At 45.8% G+C, this 13,700-nt stretch overlaps 1 protein-coding gene across 20 annotated transcripts in view; it reads right to left on the bottom strand.

The window, feature by feature from the left end:
* Window positions 1-13,700, bottom strand: part of ANK2 (ankyrin 2) — a 171,903-nt gene that overhangs the window by 66,761 nt on the left and 91,442 nt on the right. For 17 of the 20 annotated variants that reach the window (XM_027906374.1, XM_027906375.1, XM_027906377.1 and 14 more), the window contains exons 10-17: window positions 10,032-10,130; window positions 9,149-9,346; window positions 6,241-6,339; window positions 5,949-6,047; window positions 3,458-3,556; window positions 3,136-3,333; window positions 1,313-1,411; window positions 802-900 (exon numbers count right to left, since the gene is read on the bottom strand). In XM_027906374.1, coding sequence (XP_027762175.1) covers window positions 802-900; window positions 1,313-1,411; window positions 3,136-3,333; window positions 3,458-3,556; window positions 5,949-6,047; window positions 6,241-6,339; window positions 9,149-9,346; window positions 10,032-10,130 — 990 coding nt within the window. The remainder of the gene's footprint in view (window positions 1-801; window positions 901-1,312; window positions 1,412-3,135; window positions 3,334-3,457; window positions 3,557-5,948; window positions 6,048-6,240; window positions 6,340-9,148; window positions 9,347-10,031; window positions 10,131-13,700) is intronic. The other 3 variants (XM_027906391.1, XM_027906393.1, XM_027906394.1) reach the window with 2 other exon arrangements.

The following is a 13,700-nucleotide window of genomic DNA, read 5'->3' as shown; positions in this document are numbered from 1 at the left end:
CCCCGTGTGCACGGTCAGAATATTAATTGCTAATTGATTGCTATTAATTGTTACTTATTGCACAATATTGGGGTGACTTTCAGCTGTGATCAAAGCTCTGGCAAGGCTGGGTCCCCTCAGGGCTCCCCTCACCTACGCAGTGATACCACAACACTGCTCCCAGCCCCGGGAATTCCCCATGTGCCTGGTCAGAATATACATTTCTGATGTCATTGCCAATGTTACACAATGGTGAAACGACTTCCAACTTTGACTAAAGCTGTGCCAGGACAGTGTCCCCTGGGGGCTCCCATCAGGATCCCCTCACCTGTACAGTGATATCAGGACACCCCACTCCTAACCGCGTGAATTAATTCCCCATGTCAGAATACACACATCTCTATTGTCATGGCAAATACTGCACAGCAGTGAAGTGACTTCCAGCTGTGAATAAAGCTGTGGTGAGGCTGGGTCCTCTCAGGGTCCCCTCCCCTACCCAGCAATTCCATGGCATTGACACTGCTCCAAAATTTGGAATGGATTCCCAGCGTGTGTGTGGTCGGAATATTCGTTGCTAATGTGCTTGCTAACACTGCACAGCGGTTAAGTGACTTCCAGCTGCGAATAAAGTCGCGGGTGGCGGGGCTGGGTCACCCCGGCGTCCCCTCAGGGCTCCTCCCCTCACCTGCACAGCGAGACCACGGTACCTCTCCTAAGCCCAGAACGAATCCTCTGCGTTCGTGGTCAGAGCATACTATAGAGTACATACTGCTGATGCGATTGTCAATGTGATTGCGTGTGCGTGGCGTGTCCCGTGCTCACCTTGGCGGTGGCGTGGGGCGACGCGCCCTTCTCCAGCAGCAGCAGCGCCACCTTCTGGTTGTCGTAGTGCGCGGCCACGTGCAGCGGCGTCAGCCCGTTCTGCAAGGGTGGTTACGGTGTTAGCGGCGCACTGAGGGGGCACGGAGGGGATCGGGATGGAGGGGGAAAGGGGGGATTGGGATCTGGCCGTTAGCAGGGAGAAGCCGCGGAGCAGGGTGAACCAGGGCGGTAGGCGCAGGCTTCTATCATCCACCCTGCCCCGCCCCGCCCGCCCCGCAAGGGGAATTTGCTCCCGTGTTTTATCCGTTGGGAATTTGGGCAGCTCGGTGGAGCCAGTGCTTCCCGAGCCACAGAAACCGTGTGCATGCTCTATAGGCACGGAGCCAGACCTACCACCCTGGGGGAATGCGACCCCGGCATGCCAAAGCAGCCTCAGCCCCCTTGGCGTGCCTACCGCACACCTAAGGTGGAATCCAGCACGCTGCCGGCTTGTTTTCTTTCCTACCAGTACCTTGCCGGCGGAATCGGGACAGGCACGACGCTGCAGCAGGAGCTTTGCCACTTCCAGGCTCCCGTATTTGGCTGCCACATGCAACGGTGTGAATCCCTTCTGAAAAATGCCAGAAAATAAAACACAGATGTTTGCATCAATGGTCATGCTGACATCTCACTTTTAAGAACTATGCACTAAGCAATCACTCTTTAACCTACATTCCTGCTCTCAGAATCGATAGCCAGACCTAGAAAGAGCAGCATGTCTCAAAAGACACACAAGAAAATACTTTCCCTTGTATTCCTCTTTCCTACGTACACCCTGTCAGGCTGGCAGACACTTCATCTGATACACACACTGCGTGGGGGCAATGAAGGCACTTCTTAAAATTTACACCCGAAACCAGCTGCACTTTTTCTGTTTTATGACGGCAAGCTTTAGAAATATTTCCTGTATCAGTCGTTTCCAGTAACAACGAAACACCGATTAAATTTAGGGAGAAAAGCTCCAAACTTCATATTCCTCCATTAGGGTTTGTTGAAAAATTATTTGTTTGTTGAAAAAATATTTATACAGTCGTTAAGTCCTCCAGCTAAAAAAAAAAAAATTTTGAAAACTGATAGGGAAAACTCACGGATGTGTGACAGTAGGTGGCAGCCTGCACTGATGCCCAACAGGAATGCTGGGAAGCTATGATGACCTATTTGCCTGGCACATAAGTGATGTTTAATGCCTGTTATCCTTATCATTTAGTTCCATAAATCCCACGTCAAAAAGAGTTTGTATCAGGGCATCTTAAACATTTTCAGTTCATGAATCACAGGTTTGTAGTGATATTATCTAGTGGGCTGCATCTACTCCTATTCATAATTACAGAATGTTCCTGCAATACTAATTGCCATCAAGCAATATGGGAAATTAGGAAAGTATTTAGTGTATTTTTAGCCATTCTAATGTGATCTAACAGCTGGATAAAAGGAGAACAGCAAGCGTTCCCAGTAATCCGTGGATCATAATATGAAAATTGCTGGTTTAGTCTTCTAAACCCTGGAAGGCACCCTGTTGTTCAAAAACATGTTTTAAGTTCCAGCTGTAAAACCAAGGGTACTTTAATAAACAATGAGAATTATGTGATCCTCACTTATTACATCCTTTAAATTTGGAAAAGAGATCTCGGTATATAATTCTTTTCACAGCTATCTGCTGTCTTACATGTTCATCGCTCTGTTAGGAACATATTGGTAAACATTTTTTGTTTGGTAAACATTTTTGGCCAAAAAACTCAATAATGGTTCTGCAGAGTCTTTTATAACCCCAGACAAAATGGCCTGTTGTGTCACAAGACACCTCATTTATAGAACCACTGAAAATAGATTCAGCATTCGATGCAACTGGACAGATGCTGACCTGTATCTTTTGGGAGAATTAAAGAAACAGAGCTGAATTATTTTACTAGTTAAGTAAACACAGTATTGAAGAATAAGGAGGCCTGTTCATAAAAAATGTATCACTGCCATCCACTTTTCTTTTTTGAGAATTTTTTTCCAAAAATCCCTACCCAGAGAACAATGGGAAAGAGAAAAACAAGGGCATTTTCAAAACCTGTCCGGACCGCATGTTTACCAAGATCTGCATTTTGCTTCAGCAGGAACCAAACCCAATTTCAGACGGCAGCAAAATAAGCTGAAATTTGATTAGCGTGACACATTACTGCAGTCTATCTACCGGATGGCTGCTGATGGAGAACAAAGCGAAAACACCCAAGCTAATCCAACCTCCCAGCGTGAAAGCACGTCCCCTCACGGAACAGAGGGACGCAGACAAGGAACATTTTGTCTTACTTTGGTGGACATGGAGTGGGAGGCGCCGGCCTCGAGGAGCACGGAGGCGACGTCGACCTGGCCCTCCCTGGCGGAGATGTGCAGGGGCGTGTACCCGTTGGTGGTGGCGGCGTCGGGGTGGGCCATGTGCTGCAGCAGCAGCTGCACGATCTCCGTCTTACCCAGGCGAGAGGCGATGTGCAGCGGGGTCTGTTCTTCCTACAACTCAAATCAAGGGGGACAATCAGCGCGGGTGGCAGAACCCCCCCCCCCCGGACACCGCGCCCCTCCCGGCTGATGCCCACACGCTCGTCTGAGCGTTCATTGTAAGCGGAACACCTACCCTGGCTCGGGCATCAACCAGGGCCCCGTTCCTCAGGAGGCAGCGAACCACTTCCACCTGCCCGGCGCGCGCCGCCATGTGCAGCGCGGTCTCTCCACGCTGCAGAAAAGCAAAAGCATTTCAGCGTCCTAAACCCCCACGAAGAACCAGAGCTCTGACAGTGCAACTCCCACCCGCGACAACTCCTGCAGAGACCCGCCCTCCTGCCAGCTGAGACTCTGGCTTCAGCCCCAGCACGGGCAGCTCAGGATGGGGTGTGAAAACATGCTGCTGGGCCTGGGTATGCTTCGGATTGCAAGCTGGGAGATCTCAGACAGATATCATCTCAGCTACAGAGGGTCAGAACCAAACCCCTGGCTCATGGAAAATTCTGCCATATACATTTGCCCTGGTCACACACACGTTCCTCAGCTGCCTGCAGAGCAGTGCACCAGCTCACAGGAGATAAGAGTACACCGAGCCTTTCCATCTCGAGGGATGGCAAGGCACAGGAGCCTCAAGATGGAAGGGGATATTTTTTCCAGATGGTCCCTTCCTGCACACTGTGTGTGGAGCTGGCAGCATTAGAAGGCCTTGCAGTGGCTGAGTGCAACCGAGCCAGCATCTGAAATGTGTAAAATCTGCGCTCGGCAGCGTGGCTCTGTCTCCGGGCTATGGAATCAATCTTGGCTCAAGCCTTTTGTAGCCAATGGAATTAGAAGGAGTACTTGAAATTTTGGAGCGATATGGACTTTCAGATCAGGACTGTTCAAAGCATTCTTTTGCATAGGTTTGCAAAGGAATACTGAAAATGACTATTCCTCGGTGATGGCATTTCTAGCTTAATTTTGCACTGTTCTTTGAGTGCAGTGTCCTAAAGTGGACTAAAACAGTCCTTGTGCAGCTCATCAGTATCTGCTACATCAGGTACTGGGACAGTTCTATAACCAGGAGCTCTGGATTTATCTGTCACGTCACAAGAACACAGCGGGGCTGACCCTTTCTTTGTGTTAATTGTTCATTTTTCTTACACTCAAGCTGGAGAATATCCTGTTGTAAAGCCTTTAGCCCCTCGACTATCAATTAAACTGTAATTGCCAAAATGAACACTCTGGTCAAGATCTTTTACATCAGAATGGGAATCATGTCTTCTTGTCCTTGGTCTAGATGTAAGGGGAAAAAGCAGCCTGAGCTTGCCTGCTCTTATGAACTTCTAATTACAGCAAGCCCTCTTCACCAGGAGTTCATTTATCTTGTCATTTTTAAATTAACGTTGTATTACCAGCTGTGATTAGTAAGCAGGCAACAAACAAAATCCCACAGCTCCAGCTACAAATCTTAATAATTTCATCTATATAAACTTTACCACCTGAAGAATGAGCTGTTTAAAACGTGAATAAGGCTTACATTTCACACACTCCAAAGTTCAAATTTCTACAACGACCCTTTTGAGCTTGAATTAGCAAAGCAATTTAGTTTTTGGAAACAGTAATTCATCAGGGACACCCAGCTTACCAAGTGAAAGCCAAGGCACCTGCGCAGCAGAGACTGTAAAGTGTTAAACTTTGCACACAAGCGACCAGTAACACAATACTTTCAATTGCTTCCACAAGAATTTCTTGTTGGCTTTCATATCATAAAGTTATTATACAATAAGGTTGCTTCTGTAAAAAAGCATGAAAAGTCTGTTCTAATGAGTCACATAAACAACCCTGCGTGCTCAACACTTTTACTGTGTCCCAGATCAGGTTCTTCTGAGAAAAACTAATGAGTCCAGTTTTTGTTGTTGGGAAAACTTACCTATAAAACCTTTTTTACTGGTAAAAGGTGGCTCTCAAAGCACAGATGGTCCCGAGTGGAACATTTGTTTATGTTGACAAATTCAAACAGTAAAATACCTACGAAATACAGCTCAGAAAACTGTAATGTTCTTTTTATTGTTATTTTGCTTGGCAACAAGGCTGTTGGTATACAAATACTTATTTCTATGGTAAGTCAGGCTCTGCGATTTGTGTTACCTCCCAAAGGTCACATTTTCTATATTTAATCACCAGTTCCTGGAATCCCCTGTCCAAGAGGAACATCTTGGTTTTCACAGTTTTACTTTTTGTTCATTTTTTGGGGTTTTAAGCATTTTGAGCCCTTTCAGTGACAGAAAGGACACAATTTCATGGCAGCCAGCGAAGCTGCTCAGGCAGAAATTACAGCCATTTGGAGTCAATTTTCACCCCTCAGAAAGGAAACACGGGCTTTGTGGGATTTGGCTTATAATCCATTTTGGATGTATTTGGTGAGTTTTGTCTGTTTCTAAGGAAAACTTTACCTCCTCAAGCACTGTTGGAGAACACACGAAACCACAGCTGGCTTATAAGGCCATACACAGTCACCACTTTCCTAAAATGCGAGAAAGTCCAAAAACATCATCAAAATGTGACCTTTGGTGGAGTTCCATGACAGGCCAGGGACTGTCTGGAGGTACTACACGGATGGTTCTAGTCAAAGCCATACTCACAATGTTAGTGACATCGGGAGAGGCTCCGTTCTGCAGCAGAAGGAGGACTATGTTCAAGTGGCCCATAAAAGCAGCCACGTGTATTGGTGTGAGGCCCGACTGCGAAACAAAGCAAGAGCAGTTTTACTCCCCTGCACGGGCGTAGGGAAGGGGCTTCTTCATTTAAATAAAACTAGAAGTGAGGCGTGACAGGAGAAAGAGGAAAAAAAACCCACACCAAACGAACAAAAAAAAGGAACAAAAAGGGTGAGAGAGATGGAATGTTTCTTCAGGACACGAAACATTTTTCTACCTCTGTTATAGCCTGGATTGAAGCCCCATATTTCACCAGGAGTTCCATGACTTTGATGCGATTTTTCTTGCAGGCAATGTGCAGTGGAGTAAAACCATTCTGTGCAAAAGACAGTCATGTTAGTTGGAAACATGCAGCGACACTTCCCACACAGATCCGTGTTGGCACGCCGGGAGCAGAAGGGTTAGAGGAGAAGAAGCAACTGTTCCCTAAGCATGACAGGTTACAGGTGAGTTACAGACATCTCCCAGTGTCTGAGGCAGAACAAAGCAGTGCTGCTATGTTCTTCTCAGGCAGTGGAGACAAACTAAGCTTCCACCTCCAAAATCCAGATACAGATGTGCCCATCCTGACTTCCAAGTGTATGTGTGCACGTGTCTGCATGTGGTTCCCCAGGGAGAACATGTGTCCCTTAAGGAGGGCTTACAGTGGTTCCCAAGAGTGCCTACTAAAAGGGAAATATAAGGAATTATAGCGATTCCTTTGGAATCAGTGCCTTTATGAAGCACTGTCTATACCTCTCCAGGAAAAATCACAGAATTCCCAAATGGTTTGGGCTGGAAGGGACTTTGAATTCCATCCTGTTCCAACCATGGGCAGGGACTCCTTCCACTATCCCAGGTTGCTCCAAACCCCGTCCAACCTGGCCTTGGACACTGTCAGGGCTGGGGCAGCCACAGCTTCTCTGGGCAACCTGTGCCAGGGCCCTCCCCACCCTCACAGGGAAGATTTTTTTTTTTTCCTAACATCTAATCTAAGCCTACTCCCTTTCCCTTTAAAGCCATTTAAACTGAGAGACTTCTTCAACATTCCACCTTACTTGGTCATTTTACGTGTAATCCAAGCATCTGCAAGTATTAATTTTTATATTTATGCATCAGTCTAAGGCATAATATTGGTGTCTGAGTGTGTGTGTGTGCATTGTGTGAGGTGTGTCAAACAAACATCCTTCAGCCACGGTGTTGTGATGAACTCTTACAGTTAATGCAGGTTAAGTGTGTGCCTAAAGCTAAGCAAGCAGATGACTCCCCGTAGGTGAACATTTTAGTGAAAAGCACAGGTAACGTTTTTCTAGGTAAGGTTGAAAAATTGCTGTATTTTCTAATGAAGAGCATCAGTGTTGCTAACTAATCAACCAGCAGTAACCAGGCCCTAGCAGGGAAGTCTTAGCACGTGACAGATTATTCTACAGGCAGCTTCTGTTAAGGGAAATGTTAATTACTAGTTGAGTTGAAGGTGCTAAGAACTCACATAGCGCTTGTATCCCCAAAGCATTTTGCAAACATTAACAATCGCTTTTTTAAATCTAGCCGAAAATTAATTATTTGTAGTATTTATTCCATCCCAGGACTCTGCTGAATATTATTACTGCTTCTCCGATTTCTAAGGAAGGAATCAAAACCGTCTGATATTTTACCTCCCACGCAACATCTCCCAATATATTTCACAGGGAGCTTTACTGTTTCAGAACTTTCCATATTTGCACTGAATTTTACTGACTGAGTTGATTCAATTTTGCCACTTCTGCTTAAGCCAGGAATGGTTTGATGGGGGAGAAGAGAAGGTAGAAAAAAAAAATGCATCGCTAACAGAAATTATGAGCTTCATTTAATGTACTAAACACTATAAACAAGCCAGAGGCAACAAGTCCCTGATGGGAGAGGAAACAAGAGGGGGGGGGGGGGGGAAAGAGTTTGGTGTGAAGAGAGCAGAGAAGCAGCAGCCTGAGGGTGTTCTCCCTTCATATTAGATGTTTTCCAGTGAGGGAGGGAGGGGAAGAGAAGGTGTATTTCTGGTCATGGAAGGAAAGAAAGATGTGGGGGGTAGCATATGAAGTCTAAGTGTGGGCAGCTGAGGAAAGTACAGCTAGAGATAACCAAAAGAGTGGCAAGAATAACAAAAAAAGGATGAAAACAGCATCAAAAGGATCAGCTAAGTGAGCATGACACCGAGAAAGACAAAACAAGAAAAGCACAAGAGGAAGCAGGAGTGGCTACAGAATTTGGGGGTATGGGAAGGCCAAGAAAAATGAGAGGGAAGAAGAAAATGGTGTCAATAAAGTCAGTTCTAAGGAAGTAAGGGATAGGGAGAGAGCCTACACAGGAAAACACGGGGTCCTACTGGGGGCAAGAAGTTGGGGAAGGCATCCAGGCAGCCTGAGGGGGAAGTTCTGTGGGGCCATGAATGGGGCAGGCAGTGGCAGATTTCTGGCCATGCAGAACCACCTCAGGAGGAGTTCACAGGCTCTTTATTTCCACCAGAGAGTGTAATATATTGCTACTTTAACTCCCATCAGGCTATCAGTTCCTATTAGAGAAAATTGGAACCTTGTCTGGCTTTGGACAGATTAAAGACTCTTGAAATGTTCCAGGAGCCAAATGTGATGTTTTTCTCTCCGTTAGGGGTGATGGTCTGAGCAGTGAGGGAGAGGAATCATACCTGGGTTCCTGTAAGCATCAGAACTGGTTTTGAAAAGAAAGCAAAAGGGCACCTAATAGAGGGGAATGTCATAATTTGATAAATGCAGAAATATTAGCTTTTCAATACATTTTCTCTATGCCAATTAACTTACTGCCTTCAGTTGAAAGCTTAAAAATTAGTTGTGCGTCGTATCACACAGTATGGACAACTCAAGAATTAAACCAGTAGAACACTAATGCGTACATTAACATCAGCCAGAACCGGCTCTGATTTGAGGAACTCTGCAGAGCTTCCAGACCTGCCACTACAGCCACTTGCCACGGGACGTGCTCCGTGACACGCCAGCAGGTGTGACAGCCCTGTTGCTCCCAAACCTATTTAAGGCTGCTGAGTTTTGTTGACAGCGTTTTCCCTTGGCCTTCCCCTGTAGGAGCTACTCCCCTGCCCTGCCCAGCTTTGTTCCACGGCACAGGAGGGACATGTTTACCAGGGCACGGGCGTTGGGGTTGGCTCTCTTGTCCAGGAGCAGTTTGGTGACGCGGTAGTGGCCGCAGTGTGCGGCCACGTGGAGGGCGGTCAGGTAATCCAGCGTCACGTCGTCCACGGGGGCCTTGTGCTGCAGCAGGTGTTTGACACATTCCACGTGGTCCCCCTGGGCTGCCATGTGCAGGGGAGACAGTCCATTCTGTGGCAAAGGAAAACAGCAACTTGTAAGTGACTCTCACCTAGATCATGGCACGCATCAGAAAGGTTGGATGTTGCTGTGAGGAGCTGCTCCAGCGGGGTTTTGTTACACAACTGTCCTCCTCTCATTAGTTTGATCAAAGGGACAGAATTTGCAGAAAATGCATTAACCTTACATCTGTGTTTTCCAGAAATGAGTAAGAACACACTGAAATAATTTTCCAAGTCTGAAATAAAAACAATTGGGAGAAGCTGCAAGTCACAGGTTCACGTTATCTCACATAAAGGATCAGAAAACTCGCAGCAAGAATCACCTCTTAGGAGTGACCAATCCAGCTTTCCCATCTGTGTGTCCTACAGGCTCAGGAAGCAACACAAGTGAAGTGCTGGCAGTGGCATTTCATATAATGTGTTTAGTCTGGTCTTAGAGAGCGGGGCAAAGAGGTGCATACTTCTCATATTTATTTAGAAAGGACAGACCCTAATTATGTAATAAAACCTTATTTTGGATCATTCTATCCATGAACACGTTTCCTTTGGGAGGGCAGAAATGTTCCTGTCTCCTTCCTTGTCCTTTCAGTGAGACAGAAAATGCTGTGGGAAGTTGCAGAGAGGTGCTCACATATCCCAGTAAGACACACAGAGGTGCTGCCAGGGTGGAACAGGACACACACACACACACACACCTTGGTCCGTGCGAGCAGAGGGGCCCCTCGCTCCAGGAGCAGCTCCACAACCTGGTCATGTCCGCTCCTTGCAGCACAGTGCAGTGGGGTGAGTCCATCCTTGAAGTAAAAAGAGGGAAAAATCAATGAGTAAAGCTCTAATTGCCCATCCTGTCACCCTGGGGAAAGACCCTTCCAGGAATGCAGCCCCACACACATGTGGAAAAGCTCCTTTTTGGACTGCTAACTGAAGCTGGCTCCAAACATGGAGTGTCATCCCTGTTCTCCCTTGCACCAGGGAAGGACACACTAAGGTTCCTGTTTGAGAGAAGCCTGTTGTGTGTTGAACTGTTCTATCAAAGAGGATAACGTGAGCTCACTCTGCCTCCTCCCCTCCCTGTCCTCTCCACAGCCTCCCTGGATAATGCCTGCTGGGCCAAGGATGCTCCATTAATCAACCCCTTGTCCTTTGGATTGCCTTTGGTGCAGGGACGAAACAGGAGATGTTCCTGCTAGAAAATCTGCTCTAGAATTTTCTTCTGTTTTTAAACAGGCAGCAGCAGAAAGAAGATTTTAAAACAGAAAAAAAAAAAAAAAAGAGAAACAAACAAAACTAAAATTTTCATTTCTGAGATTGATGGGTGAACGATTCTTTGCTAAAATTACTGTGAGACCACCAACTCCACAAAACTTTTTTCCATTGCAGAAAACCGTCCTGTACCAAAAGACTCGCTCAGGCTAATGACGACAGCAGGGGCAGCCAAAGATGTGCTGATGAAATATTTAAATGGAAGAAGGAATTCTGGGTACTTCTGCTGCAGTTTGGACTTCATGCAGAAAAACAGAGTAAACATGAGGTAAGGAAAATGGTTGCAAAGGAACATTAGTGCTGAATGACAGCAAAAAACATAACATGTAGGACATAGCAAAGCTTCGCTGCCATGAGGCACTGAAGTCTGCAGGGAGGAATTTTTCTCCCTTACTTATCTCCTTTTTCCAGAGGCTTTCCAGAGATATGTGATGGAGGTGAGGTGTGTCTCAGTGCTCACTATCTCCCAAGCATCCCTAAAATCCCATGGAAGCCTCACAATGAATTTCAACAGACGCAACATCAAACCCAAAACCAGAATTCACAGCTTCCAGCACCTGGCAGGTGGGGCTGGGGTAAAGAATTGGGGGTAACTGCCTTACTTGGTATTTTATGCACTGAAACTTCAGAGTCCCCTAAACCAAGTCTTTATATGAACAACTGAGGTATATTATCATCTCACTGCCACAGGGATCACACAGATCATTCCCACTGGCATTACTAAGGTGAGAACATATCCCAAAAGCACTTCTAGGGAAGGTATTTACTTGGTATTTCTTTCCAGTTTCTTGTGCTCTGCATTTTTAATCAATGTGGGAGGTTCACTTTCCTTATCTGCATGGTGGCTTTGATGTTATTCTACTTAATAAAACAGCAAAAGAAAAGCAGGATTGTGCGAATCCTTGAAAAAAGCAGGACAAATCCCCAGAGGGAGAAAAAGAAGAAAAATACAAGCTAAGAAACACATCAACTCTGCAAGAAAGCCTGAACAAACCAAAAAGAACTAAATCATTAAAAAACATGGTTTCTTCTCTGTTCTTATCTACAATTCCCTTTCAAAGCAGAGATGAAAATCCTGCCACAGCTTCTTTGCAGACTTTCCACAGAACCCTCTCTTCCCTGCTCTCTTTCCACCCTGGGGAAAACAGCACGTGTATTTTCGGATTATCTTGCATTTAATACCTTTTGCTTCTGTGTTTTCCTCAAGGGTGAGGGAAATTGCAAAGAGAGAGCTGTTGCAGAAGCAGAATTAGCACAGGATACAACAAGGACAAGCTGACACGAGCCAACACCATGAGACACACCAGTGGACCACATCGATCCTGTGTGTGCCATCATCTATTTGCAGTGAGCCTCAGTGCTCCTGAAAGGGGATGGCAGGAGTTTGCCTAAGCACTTTTGAAATCATCCCTTTGCTAATTCAAGAGCACCCCGTGGCCATAACACCCAGCACATGGTTTGACAGGACACGCAACGCTGAGTCAAAGGGACAGACACTCCAAAGCACAGATAACACAAAGGCTGTCATGCCCAGAGACAACAAATTCAGCAACTGTGTGTTTTGAGAGGTCCAATATTTATCTTTTCATCTCCCAAGTGACATCCTGCGCCTGGTGTTCTGCCGGTCCCACACCTGGTACTTTCCTCTCTCACACACTGCAATGTCACCGTTAGAAATGACACCACGATCCCCTCTGTGTGTATGGAAGCCAAGGAAGTCCATCAATCCTAATTTCCTCTCAGATGACTCTCAAAATACAAAAGTAAACTTCTGGGTGTTTTTTTTCCCCTAGAAAATCAAATCACTGGCCATTTTTTAACCTGCAAAATTAATCCTGAATTCCGAGCGTGACTCCCAACTGCAGGGCTTGGGAAGATAAATTAGTGGGTTATTTCACAAATGCTTTCCAGAGAGACTGAGACAAAAAGAAGCTATGCTTCTGAGGGCTTTTTAATGGGAAATGATGTGGGCAGCATCTTCACAGGACAGTTGCTCCCATTCAGTGCTCAATTGACCACAGACTGGTAATAGACATGAATGTCAAAGGCCAAATTATCAAAGAATTCTTCTAAACTGCAGCTGCACGTTCCCATTTTTATAAGGGTGAAGTAAAATTTTAGTATTCCACGTGTCAAACATGCTGAACTGTCTAAATTTTCTGGACAAATACAGGGCTTTCAATTTGTTCATTTTTCATTACGACTAAACCTCACCTCTTTAAAAATCAACGAGGCGAGTCTCCCTCGTGCACTAAGCTCTTGCTATAATTAAACATGCTGTAAAGTATTCCTCCAGGTCTGCCATTTAAAGTGCAGATTTTAAAAATAGAGCAGAAATATACCATGTACTTGCTTGAGTAATAAGATATTAACATAAAGAATACTAAATAAAAGTCGTTATCTACATAACTTGCTTAGACAACCCGTACAACACCTCTTCCTGCACGCTTGTAAACATTATATGAAGCCCCTGAATTTTTTATAGCAAATATCTGCATTGTGATGAGATATTTATAATCTGACACTGCTTTAGGAACGGCAAAACCTGAATTATTAGTGCTCTGTGTGTGTGTAAAGACGAGGAGAAAATGTCACAGCAGCTTTACTGCAGGCAAAAAGTCACTGTAAACAGAGCCCAGTGCCAAGGCAGGGCCAGGATCCTGCTCCAGTGCTTACCACTCCCATGTGGAAGTAACAGAGCTGGGCCTATTTTTTCAGGATGCAGATCTACAAAAGGAGATATCACTACAAATAAACCTCAGTAGGTTCCCAGGATGAACATCAAGGGGTGTCTGAAGCACATCCCCCCCAAAAAACACCAACCCAACCCAAACACATCTGAGTTCCGCCGCCCACGGCTTCCTTCCTTCTCATTTCCCACCGGTATCATCCATCTCCATGACTGACCTGCCACTTCTTCCAGCTCCAGCTGAGCCTCCTTTCTTTCCCGTGGCCCTTCTCCAACCCAAATGGTGCACCAGACCTTCTCCCACCATTACCACGACTACTCCCACTCCAGCTCCAGCTGCCACTCTCCGGGCACACACCACCGTTAACTTTCCCACACAACAAGCTTCCCCTTCCAAGACTGTTTCGTTCCA

Source organism: Empidonax traillii, unplaced genomic scaffold (genome assembly GCF_003031625.1).
Source record: "Empidonax traillii isolate 1590-97213 ecotype Southwest subspecies unplaced genomic scaffold, ASM303162v1 scaffold1290:size209104, whole genome shotgun sequence".
NCBI lineage: Eukaryota > Metazoa > Chordata > Aves > Passeriformes > Tyrannidae > Empidonax > Empidonax traillii.
This window is presented reverse-complemented; position numbering and strand designations above follow the sequence as displayed.